Source organism: Emys orbicularis, chromosome 7 (assembly GCF_028017835.1).
Source record: "Emys orbicularis isolate rEmyOrb1 chromosome 7, rEmyOrb1.hap1, whole genome shotgun sequence".
In the NCBI taxonomy this organism is placed as follows: domain Eukaryota; kingdom Metazoa; phylum Chordata; order Testudines; family Emydidae; genus Emys; species Emys orbicularis.
Genome location: NC_088689.1, coordinates 43,488,385 through 43,509,078, shown reverse-complemented (window position 1 = coordinate 43,509,078; position 20,694 = coordinate 43,488,385). Strand labels below are relative to the sequence as shown.

The 20,694-nt window shown below is 46.3% G+C and overlaps 1 protein-coding gene across 1 annotated transcript in view; it reads right to left on the bottom strand.

The window, feature by feature from the left end:
- Window positions 1-20,694, bottom strand: part of CDH23 (cadherin related 23) — a 547,959-nt gene that overhangs the window by 395,283 nt on the left and 131,982 nt on the right. The window contains exon 4 of the mRNA XM_065408191.1: window positions 4,859-5,001. Within this exon, the coding sequence (XP_065264263.1) occupies window positions 4,859-5,001 (143 nt within the window). The remainder of the gene's footprint in view (window positions 1-4,858; window positions 5,002-20,694) is intronic.

The following is a 20,694-nucleotide window of genomic DNA, read 5'->3' as shown; positions in this document are numbered from 1 at the left end:
AAATCTTTTCAGGGGCTTCATTCAGAGATCCACCTCTCCAGTGGGGACACCAGTCCTCTTTATGCAAAAAAAAAAAAAAAAAAAAAAAAAAAAAAGTGACACAGGTGGCTATTCGAAACCAGTACTCCCTGCTCCTCATCCCAGAATTGTTGGACCACCTGAAGACTACCAGGATCTTCACTAAACTAGATATTTGAGGGATATACAATCTACTGTGAATAAGACCTAGAGATGAATGGAAAACCACTTTTCATATCCAATATGGGCACTTTGAATACTTAGTAATGCCATTTGGATTAACCAATACCCCACCCTGCAACATTTCAACATTTCCTAAGTGATGTGTTCAGGGACATCCTGGACCAGTATGTGATCATCTACCTTGATGGTGTTTTCTGAGAACCTTGAGCAGCACTGACATCATGTCTGGTCTGTCCTGGAGAGACTATGGAAGCATCGTTTGTAAGCCAAACTACAGAAGTCCACCTTCGACCAGACCACCATTGAATTTCTATGCAACATCATCTCCTCGGAAGGCATTCAAATGGACCTGAAGAAGGTGAAAGCCATCCACAACCGGACAGCAGAGATGGACCTTCCAAGGATTTCAGTGCTTCCTGGGCCTTATGAATTTTTCTAGGCAATTCATCGCCAACTTCTCTAAATAAATAGCCCCACTGACTTTCCTCCTTCCTAGAGCCATTCAATTCATGTGACTGCCTAAAGCCCAGTTTGCTTTTGGACCAGTTCAAGACCACCTTCACCATAGCCCTGATTCTGGCACACCCTGACCCAATGTGCCCTTTTACAGTGGAAGCAGACGCATCCAACGTAGATCTTGGGGCAGCACTCTCACAGCGATTTGGACCACAGTCAGTTCTGTACTCTTGTGCATTCTACTCTCTAAAACTCACCCCCACAGAGATGGACTATGAAATACTGGATTAGGAGAAAAAACGTATTTGAAGTATGGAGTCATCACCTTGAGGGAGCTCAGCACCCAGTACAGGTTTTTACAGAGCACAAGCATCTTGTGTACCTTCACAAGGCCCATGCGCTTTGAACCAGAGGCAGTTAAAATGAGCCTTGTTGTTCTCTCAATTCAAGTTTACAACTACCTACTGCCTGGGAAACTGAAATGGGAAAGCTAACACTATTACGAAAGGAGGAATACTATTTGGAAACTGACATTAGTGTGGTGATCCTCCCACTTTATGTTGAGGATCTTCCAAAGAAAGTGCTGGTGTTCCAGGTTTTTCAGGTGTTTTCTGTAAGGCATCGAAGTCTCACAGCCATAGAGGAGAGTTGCGATTACCACCGGTTTATAAACTAAAAGTCTAGTATGTGTTCTGATGTTGTGATTGGTTGAACACCCAGCAAGGCAGTCTGCCAAAGGCAAGGCTGGCACAGCGAATTCTGTGCTGAATCTCAACATCTATGTCTGCCCTCTGTGGGAGATGGCTGCCCAAACAGGCAAAGTAGTCTACATTTTCCAGTTCTTCTTTGTCAATGTAGATCTTCCTTGCTGGGTCTGATGATTGACCGGGGATCGGCTGGTGGAGAACTTTTGTTTTGCTGATGTTCAGAGTTAGCCCTAGGCTGTTGTAAGCTTCAAAGAAGCAATTAAGGGCTGTTTGAAGATCCTCCTTTGAGTGTGCAACTACAGCACAATCATCTGTGAACGGGAGTTCAGTTATTGTTGCCAATATTACTTTAGTTCTGGCACGGAGACAAGAAAGGTTGAAGAGGTTGCCGTCAATCCAATATTGGACGCCAATGCCCTGCGGTAGATGGTCTTGGGTTAGTGTTTTCATAGCTGCTAAGAAAATGGAGAAAAGTGTGGGTGCCAGTACACAACCTTGTTTTACCCCAGTTCGTATGACAAAGGGCTCAGAGGTAGAGCCACTGCACAGGATGGATTCAGTAATCTGGTCGTGGAGGAGTCTTACAATGGTGATAAATTTGCTTGGGCAGCCAAACTTTGACATGATTTTCCCCAGAGCCTCATGGCTGACAGAATCGAAGGTTTTTGTCAGATCGACAAAGGCCATATACGGCTCCTGTTGGTGTTCTTCACATTTTTCCTGGATCTGCCTGGCTACAAAAATCATGTCGGTTGTGCCTCGTGATGGTCTGTCGCCACACTGGGACTCTGGAAGTACTTTCTCTGCAAGAGGGATCAGGCAATGTCTGTGTCCTCACAGAGGCCAACATCTTCAGTGTTGAGGACCTGATTATACAGCACCAGCAGAGGTGGAGCGGGCACTGTGTGCACATGCCTGATGTACCCTTACCAAAACAACTGCTGTATGCCCAACTCACCAAAGCAGAAAGGAAATGGGGAGGCCAAAAGAAACGCTTTAAAGACACCCTCAAGATAAAGATCAAGAGATGTGGCATCGACACAACACACTGGGAGACAGCAGACCAGGATAGGAATAACTGGTGAAGACTTGTCAGAGAGGGAACATCCACTTTTGAGGAAAATCACCTTGCCTTGGTTGCAGAAAAATGCCAGAAAAGAGAGGAAAGACAACTGTCACACAACAATCGTGGCCCGACCCTGTTTTCCAACACCACCTTCAATGTCTGCCAATGAGCCTGTGGCTCAAGAACTGGACTCCTCAGTCACCAAAGGACCCATGAAAAATAAAACCTGTGAAAGAGATCATCTTCGACCTCAAGGGATTGCCGCCGCCGACTACTTGGAAAACAAGGAACCTAGTTCTCAACCTCCCTACCTCCTCAAACAGAGAAATTTTGTCAAAGTCACAATTCAGCAAGACGTACTCTCCCTCATCCAGTCTGCCTCAAAAGACGACCCTGCTTGCCCAAGGAACACAGTCTATGCCATTAGGAGCTAAGATGCATTGTTCCGTGCGGGATAGGAGAACATACTTCAACAAGTGCATATATGTCCCCCCCGGGACATCCCTAACTGGAGGTGCTATGGCTGTGCCATGATGCTCCATTGGCAGGTCACTTTGGCTACCTTAATATTTCCCTCATGGTTGCCTGTTTTTAATGATGGCCTCACATGCAGGCCAAAGTCCAAGCTTATAATAGACTCCTGTGCACATACCAAGATGCCCTGGACCAAACCCCTCAGCACCTCGAGACTCCTGCCGTACGCAGAGTTTTCATATAAACACTGACCATGCCTCTACAGGTCGGAGCCCCCTGTTGGCTAATTACAGGTTCCACCCCCATTTTCACCAGGGACTACCAGCAGCCTCCCTGAATCCAGCAGCCACCAATGGGTCCAAAAGATCCACGTCATTCAGGAGGAGCTCAGGAACCATCTAGAAGAGGCAAAGAAGGCTTTCAAGAGGCATGCGGATCATCAGTGACAAGAAGCTCCAACATTTGCATTAGGCCAGAAGGTGTGGCTCCCCACCAAGCATCTCCACACCAGCTGACCCTTCTGGAAATTGGTCCACCAGTTCCTGGAATCTTTCCTGATATGCCAGCAGATCAACTTAAAAACAACAAGGAGTCCGGTGGCACCTTAAAGACTAACATTTATTTGGGCATAAGCTTTCGTGGGTAAAAAACCTCACTTCTTCAGATGCATGGAGTGAAAGTTACAGATGCAGGCATTATATAATGACACATGAAGAGCAGGGAGTTACTTCGCAAGTGGAGAACCAGTGTTGACAGGGCCAATTTGATCAGGGTGGATGTGGTCCACTCCCAGTAATTGATGAGGAGGTGTCAATTGCAGGAAAGGCAAAGCTGCTTTTGTAATGAGCCAGCCACCCCCAGTCCCTATTCAAGCCCAAATTAATGGTGTTAAATTTGCAAATGAATTTTAGTTCTGCTGTTTCTCTTTGAAGTCTGTTTCTTAAGTTTTTTTGTTCAAGAATAGTTACTTTTAAATCTGTTATAGAATGTCCAGGGAGATTGAAGTGTTCACCTACTGGCTTTTGTATGTTACCATTCCTGATGTCCGATTTGTGTCCATTTATTCTTTTACGTAGGGACTGTCCAGTTTAGCTAATGTACATAGCAGAGGGGCATTGTTGGCACATAATGGCATATATAACATTGGTGGACGTGCAGGTGAATGAACCGGTGATGTTGTGGCTGATCTGGTTAGGTCCTGTGATGGTGTTGTTGGTGTAGATATGTGGGCAGAGTTGGCATCGAGGTTTGTTGCATGGATTGGTTCCTGAGTTAGAGTTGTTATGGTGCGGTGTGTGGTTGCTGGTGAGAATATGCTTAAGGTTGGCAGGTTGTCTGTGGGCGAGGACTGGCCTGCCTCCCAAGGTCTGTGAGAGTGTGGGATCGTTTTCCACTGCCCACTGATTGGCTCCATGCTGGTATATAAACCACAGCCCAGTCCAGACACACATTTGCAGAACTGGGTATCAACATAGCTCCTAACACTACCATGAGATCTGGATCAAGGGTTCAGAGTATCAGAAGGGGATGCGTGCCCACCTTGCTATGGAAAGGCTCATTTAGGGCCGGACAAAAATTGTGCATTGAAAGTTTTTCCAACAGAAAATTGGACTTTCAATTAAATTAATTTTCATCACATACGGTGTCGGCTGTCTCTGGAAAATTTCGATTGATCTTTTTTTTTTTTTTTTTTTTTTAAATGAATGCCTAAACCTCAAAAAGTTACCACACAAGGAGCGCTCACTCTTCACAGGTAGGGCTTTGAGAAGGCTCCTGATCACCCCAAACAAGAGGCAGACAGAAAGATGAGCAATAATTTCCATTCTGATGTTTGGTCAAGATCCTCTCCATTTGCCCCTGCCCTCCAGTTACCAGGTGCCTTCAATAGGGAATATTTCTGACAAAAAACACATCAAGGTGTAACAGCTTGTCTTCTAGCAGCAAATGACATTACCTCTCTGTCCAAGGGCTGCCTGAGCCATACAACTCCAGTCACGCTTTCCACTGCAAAGAACCTGCTGGCCTCCTCCCCGACCACACCAAACACAAGACGGTCGTTGTCTAGGTCCCGGGCAAGCAACTGGGTCACTGATGAGCCTAGAACAACATAAGCGAGAAAAAAAGGATGAGTGGATGAGAGGAAGAAAGGGGGGAAATGTCAGACTCATGGAACTAATCAGCTTCTTATTGCCAAATGGCATTGTTCGTTTTTAGAAAGTCTGTGTTGCGGCCCCATCTCTGCTCACTTTAAAAATTTACCCTCAAAAGATATTTAAGTATGCTGCAATGACTAACAAACAATCCATGCTCTAAGTAGCAAGGGTGGAATTGAGGATGGCTTTACTGCTCTCTTCAGCAGAGCTACCACTGCCATGCTGAGTCCACATTTCCTACAGCTGCACCCCTTGTAGGGAAGGAATTGTTGCATATGGGAAAGTCGAATTAGTTCAGTAAAAGTGGCAGCATCCAGCTGTGCCAATCACTAGAAACAGAGATAATCCAGGCATCTTTTTTGGTAAAAATCTGCCAACAACATCCATCCTCAGAGCTGTCAGGCACTTTACTTTCATGTTGTTTAAGTTGTTGCTACTGAGTTTTAGTGCTTATGGAAGTAATAGGAACAATAATAATCGCTAGACGCGGACAACTGAACAGCTACTATACGTGCTTCCTTCACTCAGTTCTGCCAGTGCATCAACTCTCATTTCAATCCTAGAGCCCCATTTCACCCATCTGCCAATGTCTCTCTCGGTCTTCACTGGCAACATGCTCTCGCTGCATTTCTGGGCCTTGAGCAGAGACTGCCAATAACACTAAATTGTATCAAATTTCAGGGTGTTTTTTGTGGACAGACACCCACTAGGGATTATGGGGATATCAGACTAAATTTTCACTATGCTTGAGACAGAATTAGTACCCAAGAAACTGAACGTGGAGCCCAGGAGGATAGGCAGCAAAAGTGGCTTTAAACCACTTATGTGCCAATCAGATTCTGGGCTGCCTGAGCACATAGAGTGGCCCCCACAACAAATTACAGCAGCCTTGGGGGCTATTCTAATTTACAATAGCCTTACATAGGCTGCCCCACAGCTCAAAGCAGTCCAGCATCTCTAACACTCAATGATAGGGAGACAATTCCTCCCACACCTGACACACCTCCTCCTTCCATCCCTCCCTCCCTCCCTCCATGCCACCGGCTGCAAGGAAGGCAGCACAAGAACAGTTAACACATTAACAATCCCACGCTAAGACCACCACCACAAAACAAGGGTGCACACACAACCACTACTCAGGTGCTTCGCTAGTCACTGAGGCATGAGCATACAGCACATTGATTTTATACAGGAGGCTAGAGAGGGATAAATGCAAACATCTGTTGGAATGTTCATAATGAGAGCAGATCTTCCTAGAGGATTTAGAGCCCAAATACCTCAGTAATGTGAAGGGAGTTAGGACATGGCCATCATCAGTTGTCACCAAACCTGCAATTTTTATTACTTTTATCCATTTTTCAGCAATTATCCACTGCCAGAAGCCATCCTTTTCAGCGTCTTGAATAGCTTAGCATAGTATTCAGAGCCTCCGCTCACACCTCTCTTTGTGCATGTAATGGCAAGTGACCTTTCCTGAGTACATTAATTGAAGATGGACTTTTAATATTATATTTAAGATTTTAAATGGTCTAACTGCCTGGAGTTGCTGCTAACTTCCTGCTGGTGTTAGATACATAGGATGTTGGGAACATAGGCTCTTCCTGCATTTCTCCTCATCCATCAAGTATATATCCTATGGTGACACCCTGTACCCCATGTTCACTACTTTTATTATATTATATTATTTTATTATTTATTCTGTCTGCATGATAAGAACCAGGGCAGAGGCGAAGGGAAAGCCCCTAACAGGACACAGCAGTCCACCTTGTACCCTGGGCAATGTCACACCTAGTCAACAGCACCACCCACAGGAAGTGCTAGAGTCAGGAATCAGTGCAGACAAACAGGATCAGAAATATTAGCACTGGAACATTTAGGCTCTTTCCTTCTCCTCAGGTACATTGGTAATAACATAATTGTGTTTGTTAGCGAGTAGCAGAGTAATAGAGGTGTTTTCGTTGAATAGAGGGGAGATTTGGGTGGTGTGAGGGAATTCTAGTGCCCAACGTGAGAGACAATTAGTTGTGGTTAGAGCCAGATGTTAGCACTACCTGAGCTTCTGCATTGCATCTCTGTCCCATCCTTCGGTACGGTCTGCTGTTCCAGACTTGGTCACCTTCTGAACTGGGAGTCAGACCAAATCATGCAGCAGTTTTGTGATGTGGACAAGAAAGAATTAGACCCAGGACTTTATTTTTCCCCCTACAACACATAACCCAGATCTTGTGCAGTGAAAGGCTCATCATGTTGCTTTGGTGAGGCATTATCCAAAAATGCTAACAAACACTCCACATAATTTACAGTTTCATTCACTAGATTCCCTTTATGGCTGTCTCTGTAATCATCAAACAACTCACTTTCTAGGAATAGTTGCCATTAGGCAGCTCAGAACTTTGCCTATCGATATTGTTGATATTGTACAATACAAACAACATGGCCTAATCCTGCCTTGAGTTATACCTGTGCAACCCCATGCCCTACATTTAAAAACCGATTAAAGAGAATAGGCCTGATTCACCCCTTATTTGCACTAAATGTACACAAGAGTAATTCCACGGAATGCAACGGAGTTCATTTCTCATTTACACTATTAAAAAAAAAAAATACTCTACCCTCTGTCCCCCTGCCAAAACCCTACCTCAGCTTAAAAACAAAAATGTCCAGCATCTGCTCTATGGTCAAGTAATATTGATATCTGTGTGCGTGCAGGCAACATGCCGAGAGAGTCATAGATATTATACATGCACCAGGCATATATGAGTTTACGCTTGCTCCATGAATGTGACATGTATGAAAGTCTGTACATATCTGCCTTTGAGGGTGGAGATGTGTGATAGCAGGTTGTGTGTGCAATGCACATATTAGTATAAGTGTGCATGGTTTTGCCATCCATATGAGTTGTGCTCGTGTGTGGCTGGAGGGTTGCAAACCTTTTTCCTCATGCATTCAAGGCAAGATGCTAAACTAGGAATAAAAAAAAAAGTTTGGTATGCTTTGTATAAAGCAGTCTTACAAAAAAGAGTGGAAGCAAGAGGAAGACAGCTATGACTTTGATTTCATCACTGCAAGAGAGAAAACTTCCGCAGATGCTTGGTAAAGAGAAGGCAAAAACATCAGGAGCAGGAATGAAATGGATCAAAATGCACAGTATGTTTCTGTATCAAAGTCAGGGAAGCCCTGAGGAATTCCAGCCCTCGGTCAGACCATGTGACATACATAAAGCCCCCTATATTGCCAGAGGCCATTTCTCAGCCAAGGGAAAGCAGAGTGGGGGTTGTGCACGCAAATGGGAGCTTAGATTCCCCCTCACATTCATAGGAAGAAAGGTCAGGAAGGTCACACCTCAGTGGAGGCTGACGCTCCAAGCACCGCCTGTGCCCAACGTGCTGAGTTTGCTAATTCTTGCCTGCATGGGAAACTCTCTCCCTTGCATAAGGCATTGCAGAAAGATCTCTGCTTCCTAGTGGGGTTTTAGAGGTTGCTTCTCCCCTAAACTGTACATCTGTTTACAATACTGTATAAAGCAGGTACTTGATCCTATATGAGGCTGGTACTCTCTGGCTCACCTCCACTGGCACACTGTACTGCCACTCAGGAGAGCTGGATTTTGAGGCAATGGAGGGGTGAAACTTGGTTTCTAGAGTGGAAGTCAGGAAGGCATATGCATAGAGTGATATTAAGGCAAGTAAAGACAAGGAAGGCAGAAAAGGAGAGAACACTGCAGTAATATTCTTATGGATCAGAGTATAGTTAATGGGCCTGACTACCCCCTCAGAAGCTTGTTTGCTTGCAACTGCCAGTGACGCCAATGGCATTAGTGGGTGAGTATCTAAAGGATAATCAGAGCCAATAGGAGCACCTACAAGAGTTGGACCGATCTTTCAAATATGAAAGAAAGATAGCACAAGTGACAGCCAGTTTTTAATCATTCGGATAACAGTGCACAGCTGGCCAGTAGCACAGTGCGAGGGGCAAAAATGCCTTGGTATTACAGCAAGGCCATTCCTACCTATTCCTGGTACAAATCTAAACACATTGGTAAGTCTTAGGGCCTGTCTACATTACAAAGTTGGTGTAAGGCAGCTTATGCTGGCCTAACTATGGAGGTGTACACACTGCAATGCTCCTTCTGCCGCTTTAACTCACCTGCTACCCCAACCTAATAAAACCACCTGGACGAAAGGCATAGAGCTTTTTGCGCTGTAGTTAGAGCGATGCAGTGTCAATGTAGACACTGCATTGCTTACATCGCCCTAAGTGGCTTCCAGGAGGTGTCCCACAATGCCCACCGTGACCACTCTGGTCACCACTTTGAATTCTGCTACCCTGCAGTCAGGTACACAGGTGAATGCCCCTCCCCCTTTAAAGCCCCAGGAAGTTTTAAAATTGCTTTTCCTGTTTGCTCAGAGTGGAGAGCAACTGCCCAGCTGACCATGCCAGTTCCACACAGCAAACACGCTCCTGCCTGGAGCACATGGGAGATGGTGGATCTCCTCGGTCTGTGGGGAGGGGAGGCTGTGCAGTCACAGCTCCACTCCAACCGCAGGAACTTTGAGATCTATGGCCAGATCGCTTGAGGCATGGTGGAGAAGGGCTATGACAGGGACACCCAGCAGTGCCATGTGAAAATCAAGGGGCTGAGGCAGAGAGGCAAATAGATGCTCTGGTGCGGAGCACAGACGTGCTGCTTCTACAAGGAGCTACACGCCATCCTCAGAGGCAACCCCACTTCTACTGCCAAGAGCCCCCTGGATACTTTGGAGGGGCTAGAGTTGCTGGCCATTGGAGTGAACCCACTGGATGCTGTGCTGGACAAGGAAGTGCAGGCAGAGGAGGATGGTAGATAGGCAACAGGGAGATCCAATGGCATGGCAAGCCAGGACTTCTTTGTGAGTCCTGAGCAGTCTAGTCAGTCCCAGCAGCCCAGCTCTGCAGAGCCTGATGCAGGGGAGGGAATCTCTGGTAATTTCTCTGCTTCAGTACTGCAGGGACACATCCGGTCATATACTGCTTTTTTAACTGGGCTACAAGAGGTAGTGAAATAACCAACACAGGAACAGTTTCTATCTGCTTCTCTTTTCCTTGTACAGCTAGGCAGAGGGGGCCCTGCAGAAAAGTTTGTTTATGCAGAATGAGATGTCCCATGAATCCTCCATAGAGATCTCTAGGAAAAATTTTCTGGAGCTAACCTGCAATCCTCTGCCAAAGGTTTCTTGGGAGGGCTGCTTTGTTTCTTCCCCCCAGAAGAAAACTTTGCCACACCACTCAGCAATTACTTCAGCAGGGACCATAGCAGCACACAGGGCAGCAGCATACAGTCTTTGTCTGTAGCCGCATGCATGCTGGAGCTGGACCCTTGCAGCCTTGGTTAACTTCAGGAGTGAGATATCAGCTGCAAGCAATCACCCCTGCTCCACAGGGAGGAGACAATTCCTTCCATAGCTTGTCATTCTGCTTAGTCCTGAAATCCACCAGAGACACCCTGGAGATCAACAGGAGGCACTCCTTGCCCTGCAGGGGCTGAGCATGCTGCCTCCTCAGCATTCCTAGCCCCTGCCACTGGAAGACAAACTCAGATCCCTGCAAAGCATCATGTTGTGCTAGACTGCCCTCCGGCCTGCGTAACTCAGGCTGCCCCCAGACCTGCATATCTTCAGCAACAGGGAGAGCTTTTTCAAGGGAAATAAAATAGAGAAAGGTTTCAGAGTGGTAGCCGCGTTAGTTTATATCAGCAAAAACAACGAGGAATCCTTGTGGCCCCTTAGAGACTATCAAATTTATTTGGGCATAAGCTTTCGTGGGCTAGAACCCACTTCATCAGATGCATGGAGTGGAAAACACAGGAGCAGGTATAAATACATGAAAAGATGTGAGTTACCTTACCAAGAGTGAGGTCAGTCTAATGAGACAATTCAATTGACAGCAGGATACCAAGGGGGGGAAAATAACTTTTGAAGTGGTAATGAGAGTGGCCCATTTCAGACAGTTGACAAGAAGGTGTGAGTAACAGTAGGGGGAAATTCGTATTGGGAAAATTTAGGTTTTGTAATGACCCAACCACTCCCAGTCTTTATTCAGGCCTAATCTGATGGTGTCCAGTTTGCAAATTAGTTCCAGTTCTGCAGCTTCATGTTGGAGTCTGTTTTTGAAGGTTTTTTTGTTGAAGAATTGCCACTTTTAGGTCTGTTATTGAGTGACCAGGGAGACTGAAGTGTTCTCCTACTGTTTTTTGAATGTTATGATTCCTGATGTCAGATTTGTGTTCATTTATTCTTTTGCATAGAGACTGTCTGGTTTGGCCAATGTACATGGCAGAGGGGCATCGCTGGCACATGATGGCATATATCACATTGGTAGATGTGCAGGTGAACGAGCCCCTGATGGTGTGGCTGATGTGGTTAGGGCCTATGATGGTGTCCCTTGAGTAGATATGTGGACAGAGTTGGCACCGGGGTTTGTTGCAAGGTTTGGTTCCTGGGTTGGTGTTTTTGTTGTGCGGTGTGTAGTTGCTGGTGAGTAGTTGCTTCAGGTTGGGGGGCTGTCTGTAGGCGAGGACTGGCCTGTTCCCCAAGGTCCGTGAGAGTAAGGGATCGTCATTCAGGGTAGGATGTAGATCCTTGATGATGCGCTGGATAGGTTTTAGTTGGGGGCTGTAGGTGATGGCTAGTGGCGTTCTGTTACCTACGACAAGACAGGCCCAACAAAGAAAGTAACAGAACGCCACTAGCTGTCACCTACAGCCCCCAACTAAAACCTCTCCAGTGCATAATCAAGGATCTACAACCTACCCTGAAGGACGATCCCTCACTCTCGCAGACCTTGGGGAACAGGCCAGTCCTCGCTTACAGACAGTCCCCCAACCTGAAGCAACTACTCGAAAGCTTATGCCAAAACAGAGAAACACATACAGAGAATTCAAAATTCACACCCTCTTCATCTTTCTAAATGCACTAGAAAACAAAAGGCGTCATTAACAAATAGTTAAGGTTCAAAGTCTACTTAATACAGAAAATGCATTACAGTGTCAGTTTCCATAGGAGAATTCTACCTCAAAGACAAACCCTCAAAAGGGAGAGCCTGGAAATGAACAGCTAAGGGGCAGAACCATTTCTCCAGTGCCAAAGTCCTTCATCAGTCAGCACCACCACACCGCTCACCCAGACTTCACATACTCTCCCAATTATATATACATACATACATACAGGGCCAGTGCAAAGATATTTTGCGCCCTAGGCAAAACTTCCACCTTGCGCCACCTCCCCATCCAGCCCCACCCCCCTCCACAACCTCTGAAAACTAGTAAACGTAGCATTATAAACAGCCTGTCAGAACGGGTAACGGCTGTTGTAATGTTTCTTTTTTACCTTTAAGGCGTTTCAATTGTTTGCCATTGCCTCTGATGGTGTCCCATTCAAAGTCTTACTATTGTGCAAAGCTAAACAATTGAGCCTTGCATTGCATCACCAGCCATGTTAGGCAGGGGGACAAATCCCCCTTGCCCCAAAGGGCCATTATCCCCTGGTGACTAATTTCTACTCCAAGTCTATAAAGCAGACTTTTCAGGTAAATACAGGCTCCCCGGCCCTGCCACGCGGTGTAAGGGACGGCTGTAAGCGGGAAACAGCAGCAGCAGTGTGGCCTCTCCTGTCCCATGGCGGGCTACGCTCCCCGCCTGCCCCTGCTGCCGCGGAGGCTGCCGCCACCCTGGGCTCGGGCCGCCTGGCTCCCCTCAAGCAGCGCCCGGTTCCTGCTGCTCTCGGCCGGCAGGTGCGGGGCCCCAGCCGAGCCCGGCCCCTTGCGTCTCCTTCGCGGTGGCGCCCCTTGCCCATGTCCTCCTGGGCGGCCACAGCGGCCGGGGAGCCTGAGAGGAGAAGTGGCCCCCGGGCAAGCAGGGGAGACTCCGAGGGGAAGAGGCTGCTGGCGCGGCCCGAGCGCTGGAGACTGACAGGTACATGCCCTTAAGCAATAGTGTAAAAAAATTTTTGGGCACCGCTTTTTGGCGCCCCCAAATCTGGGTGCCCCAGGTGGCCGCCTAGTTCACCTAGTGGTTACGCCGGCCCTGCATACATACAGATACACACACACACAAATGCACAAAAGTCAAAACAACAAATGACTAGGAGATTATTAGAAATAGATCCCTTGAATAAAAAAATGGGATTTTATAAATTCTTAGTCATTTGTTATTTTGACCTCTGCATATATTTTTGCAAATATTACTAGCAATACGTGTTAAGTTCCAGTATGCTGTGTAAATCAGGTGTGGCAAGAATGAGGGATGACAGATTAGAGAGTGGTGGGGAACTTCACTGCTTACTGTCAGACCTTCTCACATTTGGCTCTTTCAAAAGTTATAGAAGTTTTTCTAAAGAAAGTGTAATATTAGGCCCTAGGTTTGAGCTAGACTCCAATGAGACTAACTCAACCTTAATTCTTTTTTAATCCAACTTTTTGTTAATTCTCCTTTTCCCTTTTTGAGTGAGTGCAAAGAATTTAAATTATTTTGATGTATAAATGCCCCTTGCCAGCCCCAAGCATACAAAAATCTTGAGCCAGAACCCACCAAATCATGTGTGTTTAAAAAAAATTTAGGGTTCTTTTTATTTGACTTTTTGATTTTGAGCCTCTAGGGGTCATGTTTCCAACTCTCTCTGCAACCAGGAGGGCTAGAAACTTACTTTCAAAGCTGAGCTTCTCACGTAATCCCAAGACTCCAGAAGGTTGGGCTTTAAGAAAAAACATCAAAAGTAGCAAGAGTCTGATAAAATTGTGAGAGTTAGTAGCAGTGGTTCTGCAAGAGGGGAGCCTGGTCCAGATAGAACTAATGAGGCCCACCAAATTAGGTTTCCCCTCTTCCCAACGTTAATAACTCTACAGCTGTTTGTGATGGTGGAAGTGTGCCATTTGGCTGGCCACCTCCTGCATGCCCCACATGTCCTGAGGTCACGCTACAGGCAGCCTGCCTCAGTTTCCCCATTCAAGGGGCTCCTTAAATAAAATTCACAGTCAGTTTTTGTCCAATAACGTCCCTTCATCCCAGGTCTAATTTATTGACCACAAACAAAACTCAGTCCAGGGGCTTCTCTTCTCCCCAAATCTGCTCATTGCAGCACTTCCCTGCCTTGACACTCCTGGTGGGAGTCTTTTTCTACTCCCATGAAGTCTTCTCTCCCTGGCCCTCAGCCCTTTTCAGCCCTCTGGCTCTGGCTCCCAGGGTCCAAACCCTTTTTCTTGGTCAAGGGTCTCCTGCAAGGGCCTCCTGCTCACTGCAGCTCTTCTGCAATCTCTGCCACAGCTTCCTCTCGTTCTCTCTCCCTGGGCCTCTATGACACTAAGCACTCCTGTATTCACACCCTACACACTATTGTAATAATCTTTGTATAAAATATGCCTTGTGAGGTATCATTTGAAAACTCATAACTCACTGGTCAACAATATCATGATGACAGGTTTCAGAGTAGCAGCCGTGTTAGTCTGTATCCGCAGAAAGAACAGGAGTACTTGCGGCACCTTAGAGACTAACAAATTTATTTGAGCATAAGCTTTCGTGGGCTACAGCCCACTTCTTCGGATGCATATCATGATGAAATGTCTGTAGCAACAATGTGTGTAAAGTTACAAAATCCCCACTGTATAACATGAAAGGCACATGTTCAAACTCCCATAGCACCAATTAAGGCAAAATGGGCCAAGCAGGTCTTAAAGGGATGTGTTCACCTCAAATTTGCATCTCAACTGTAAACAGAGTCCTCAGGCAAGGAAAGGGGGAAGGCCGGAGATAAAGAAAATCTGCATATCAGCAAACAGGGGAGGGAAAACAGCATGGGCCATCTTTCACTGGGGGACTTCATGCTGCCTTGCTCTCAGCTGGAAAGAATTTTTACCTAGGAGTCACTCTCAAGAGCTTTCAGAGTAGCAGCCGTGTTAGTCTGTATCCGCAAAAATAACAGGAGTACTTGTGGCACCTTAGAGACTAACAAATTTATTAGAGCATAAGCTTTCGTGGGCTACAACCCACTTCTTCTTCTCAAGAGCTTGCATTTCAAAGGGGGAATGAACTATAAAAGTGAGGGGAAACATCCCAAATCTCTCTCCCTGTCACTCACTCACTCACTCGCTCTCTCTGCACCTAAGACGCCAAAAGAAACAGCCTTTGGACTTTCTGGAAGAGATCCTGACCTAAAGAGTTTGGTCAGCAATGCTGTTGGAATCATGTACTAAGAACCTTACCTTGAATCAAGTCTAGTTTGTCAAGTTTTAGATTCAGAAAGCATTTTCTTTTTATTTCCCTTGTAACCATTTCTGACCTTATTGCCTATGCTTATACTTACTTACAACCCCATCTTTTTTGTTAATAAACTTGTTTTATTGTTTAATCCAATCCAGTGTGTTTAAGTTAAATTGTCTGGGTAGCTCTATTTAAGGCGGCAAGTTGTTGTGGATTGTTCGCTTAGAAGGATAATAGACCTAATATCTCTGGACTTTCCAGGAAAGGGCTGGACAGTACAGAACACACATTTTGGGGGGGGGGGGCGGCGGGGGGGGGGGGGGGGAGGAATCCAGGACTGGGGGAGTGCTGGGGTCACCTTGTAGTAGTAACCAAGGCAGGTGAGAGCCAGAGTGTGACCAGAGCATGGCTGGCAGGCTGCAGTTATACACAGACACTCAGGTCAGCACTCCAGGTTGGGAGCTACAGCAGCAAGGCGTTACAGTGTAGGTGATGATACAGCCCCTCACTGGTCTGGATAATATCCTGGCTATCACAGCCCCCTTTCTCCAGCTTGCTGCTGTTCTCATAGGAGAAATCACCTGATCCCTGCTCACCTGTGACTCCACAGTAACCAAGGTTGGTTAGCCCAAGGCCTCTAGGCCTTCAAGGGGGCAAGGAGCCTGTTACACAGCTATGGACGTGTGGAATACAGAGGTGGTAGACAGCAAAGGAGGGGGAAAAAATTACCCATATAAAAGCTTTAAACTAACTCCCCTACCCACCCCCGCCAATGCTCCTGAAGATTTCTGCAGTCTCCATCATTCCTTCGTACCTCACTACCATCCTGCCCCCATCCATGTGCCCCCTCCCCCTGCCTTGCCTAGAGCTTCTTCCCTCCCATTCTGAGCTAGGGAAGCATGGGTGCCATGCTATGCCCACCATATAACCTCAGTCTTCTGCCCCCCACCCCCCATGTTTTCTCCCCAAGCTCCCCCGCCCCATCCTTGGCCTCATTTCCATGCCCCTTCACAAATTCTCCCTCAGGTGTCCTCCCTCCCCCCCTCCCCCCCACAATTTTATATTATATGTATTATACATTCTGGAGTCAGGAGCTCACTTCATATTTATCAACAAATATTGTTCTCGCTAACCTGAAAAAACAAGTCTTTATATTTTTTTAATCTCCCACCAGCCTTTCCAAAAGTACTAAAAGACTCTTGCCAGCAAGACCTACAAAAGCAGATTTGTAGTTTCTAGGCCAAGCCATCTTAAATATATGATGAGCCACGAAAAAACTTTGCAAATGAACCTGGAGTTTACTTTAAAACATATTCTAAGCTGCATAACTCAGCTCTGTCTTTTTACCAAAATTCCTAGGAAAAAAGTTTACTTGAGGATGAGATGTAGCAGTGGAGTAATGGCACATCTGTTTGAAAGAAAGGGAGAGATGTGAAATATTTCTCATTGCTGGTGGACAAGTAGAAAAAAACTCAAACCACAAAAACCCAATCCCAGCAATTCTGGTTCATGCCCACAAAAGAGCAAACAAAAAGACAATTTTCACTTAGCATCTCATTTTTTAAAGTGTCAACAATGTGTTCAGTGCTGAAGAAAGCACAAAGCTAACAATAACTCCTCCTCCAAGGAGCTTACAGGTCCAAAGACACACACTGAGAAGACAGGACACAACTGCGAAATCCAGAATTAGTGCAGGGTTTTTTCTACCTTTCCAATTCATATTATCACCCTTGCTGTGGGACCTGTGGGCACCCTTTCTTCTCCCTCTCTCACTTCCCCTGTTGTGCTGTTTATCAGCTGCACTAGCTGTGGCTCTCCACTGCTGGTCCCCAACCAGGGGACATGTTTAAGATACTTCAGCCGGGGTGTGTAGAGCCCCCACCTTTGCCGCTCTGTCGTTCTGAGCTACCCCATGACAGTTCTGGTAACTTTCCTGTACTGGGCAGCCTGAGAGTGAACATACCAGCAGGCTAGAGAAGTACCTACCAGGTATAGCAAAAGGGATGAGTTACAATAATTCCATAATTGAGCTAGAAAAATCCCAGGTTCAGCAGCAGCACAGAAGGCCAAGAGCGGAGCAGGATTAGATGTTGGGATGGGTTAAAAGACTACCCAGAGTTGGCACAGAGAACCCAGGGCCCATTGATCCCAAGGTGGGCCACAGAGCCAAGATTAGGGATACTACCCCTCCTGGCAAACAGGGATATTCCAGAAGGGGGCTGCATTTAAAAACAATTACAATACCAACTCTGGGTAGTCTTCTCACCCATCCCAACGTCTAATCCTGCTCCGCTCTTGGCCTTCTGTGCTGCTGCTGAACCTGGGATTTTTCTAGCTCAATTATGGAATTATTGTAACTCATCTCTTGCTATACCTGGTAGGTACTTCTCTAGCCTGCTGCTATGTTCACTCTCAGGCTGCCCAGTACAGGAAAGTTACCAGCAATGCAAAGGTTGGGACTTTGTAAGTGAGCTCAAATGCCAAATAATACACACTGTCCAGTCTGAAAAAGTCCTAGTTAACCCCCAAGGCCCGCCAGTTCGGTTACTAGTCATCAGTGCTACTTTCGAGGAGGAAGGATCATCCTGGGAGGCAAGGCAAAGGACGGCCATTCAGGAAACCTAGCTGTTACTGCTGACTGTGCCACAGACTTCCAGTCTGGCTATGGGCAAGGTGCACACCCCCTCTTTGCCCTCATCTGTAATACAGGGATATTAATATTTCCTTGCTGGACAGAGGCATAATTCATGAATATTTAAGAAAGGGCTCGAGATCATCAGATGATGGTTCCTGTATCATTGGAAAATTTTAACATGGATTCGTTACAAGGAGTCGTATTTCCTCTTAGATGGGCTACGCAGGGACTGAACCCAGCTCCATGTGTGCACAGCTGGTGCAGAGCCCACTTTTCAGGGGCTAGAGGGGAAAAGGAACATGACATCTCACCAGTAACGTGCTGGACATTGAGAAGCACGGAGTAGTCTACATGTGTCAGCTGCTTTAGCAGAAGGACAAAGGAAACCAGGACAAATAATCTTTTTGTAGTGCAAAGTTATAGGCTCCATTTGTTCCCCTCAGGAATCAGACAGGGCAGTTAAGTGTCTTGATTTCCCCAGATAATCACAATTTATCTTGTCTTCTTTTGCTTTCCCTCTTTCAATCATGGCTGCTTCTCTCTCACTTTCTTCATCTTGGATTCTTGAACTTACACTGACCTCAGGGGATTTTTTTTTCTGGGGATTTTTAGTTTTTCAAGTAGAAAACTCCTATCTCAACGTCTTGCTTTCATCTCTAAATCTGGGGTTTTCTAGCACAGCAAATACCGATTATCACGGACCACAGAGCGCTGGGCTTGACAGAATGACCTTTCAAAGGTTGCCAAGTTTCCCCCGCCCCCCACCCTTCCCCCTGGAAACTAAGAACTCTCTTCAGAGAGGTGTTGCTTGGTAACTCAATGCTTTTATAACTTCCCCTCCCTCCACCTGCATCAGAGCTGCAGAGGAGTGAGAAAAAGGTGCTGCTTTGTGTCCAATTGCCTGGAATGGACTTTCTAGCATCACCATTAACCACTTTCCTTTTTTTTAAAATAATGTATTTGAAAGAAGAGACAATGAATTCCCTGAGAAAAATAAAAATCCTCAAAATGCAGCAGAGTTTTCAAAAACATTGAACCTCAGAAGCAGGAAAGAACCAGAGGGTACAACATGGAGAATTACACCAGAGAGAGGACCAAGATGCTGGGAACTGGTACAAGAGGTGGGACAGGGCATTGGGCATTGGTATGGAGACTGGGGAGGATGCTGGGAACTGGTACAAGAGGTGGGACAGGGCACTGGTATTGGAAATTGGGGGGGGGAGGACGCTGGGAACCAATACCAAAGATTGGATTTTTAGTTATTTGTTTTAAAAAACACTCTCAATGAGCCTGTTCCAAAGCTCATTGGAGTCAGTGTAAGACTCTCTACTGACTTCAGTGGGCTTTGGGTCAGGTCTTCTGACCCCAAGTACGTTTAAATATTTATGTTTTAAAATCTCATTTTAAAAAGGCACTTTGTTTCCGTAGCCTTGGCCCCTTCATTGGTCTCACTCCACCTGGCCTTATGACTGAATATTTTAGCGCATTCTCTGTACAGTTTCTTTACACCGCTGTTTCTTGTCATTTATACCAAGGACACGCCACAATCTGGAGCTAACTCAGCAAAGCTTCAGCTTATGGAAAAGAAGCTTTACTAAATAAAACTAAATACTCCCAAGTGGAGGGGTGGGAAAGAAGGAACCAGCACTTAATTCCCAAACTGCATAAAGCACACTGAGGCCTGGTCTACACTATGACTTTAATTCGAATTTAGCAGCGTTAAATTGAATTAACCCTGCACCCGTCCACACAACAAAGCCATTTATTTCGAAATAAAGGGCTCTTAAAATCGATTTCTGTACTCCACCCCGACGAGCGGAGTAGCGCCAAAATCGATATTGTCATTTCGAATTAGGGTTAGTGTGGTTGCAATTCGATGGTATTGGCCTCCTGGAGCTATCCCACAGTGCACCATTGTGACCGCTCTGGACAGCAATCTGAACTCGGATGCACTGGCCAGGTAGACAGGAAAAGCCCCGCGAACATTTGAATTTTATTTCCTGTTTGCCCAGCGTGGAGAGCACAGGTGACCACAGATAGCTCATCAGCACAGGTAACTATGCAGGCCGATAATCGAAAAAGAGCACCAGCATGGACCGTACGGGAGGTACTGGATCTGATCGCTATATGGGGAGAGGATTCAGTGCTAGCAGAACTTCGTTCAAAAAGACAAAATGCCAAAACGTTTGAAAAAATCTCCAAGGGCATGATGGAGAGAGGCCACAATAGGGACTCAGATCAGTGCCGCGTGAAAGTCAAGGAGCTCAGACAAGCCTATCAAAAAACAAAGGAGGCAAACGGTCGCTCCGGGTCAGAGCTGCGGACATGCCGCTTCTACGCCGAGCTGCATGCAGTTCTAGGGGGGGCCGCCACCACTACCCCACCTCTGACCGTGGATTCCGAGGCGGGGGTAATCTCATCAGCTACACCTGAGGATTCTGCGGACGGGGAAGAGGAGGAGGAGGACGAGCACACAGAGCACACAGCACTTGCGGAGAGCACACAGCACTCCGTTCTCCCCAACAGCCAGGATCTTTTTCTCAGCCTGACTGAAGTACCCTCCCAAGCCAGTATCCAAGACCATGACCCCATGGAAGGGACCTCAGGTGAGTTTACCTTTTAAAATACAAAACTTGTTTTAAAAGCAAGCGTTTTTTAATTATGACTTTGCCCTGAGGACTTGGGATGCATTCGCGGCCAGTACAGCTACTGGAAAAGTCTGTTAACGTGTCTGGGGATGGAGCGGAAATCCTCCAGGGACATCTCCATGAAGC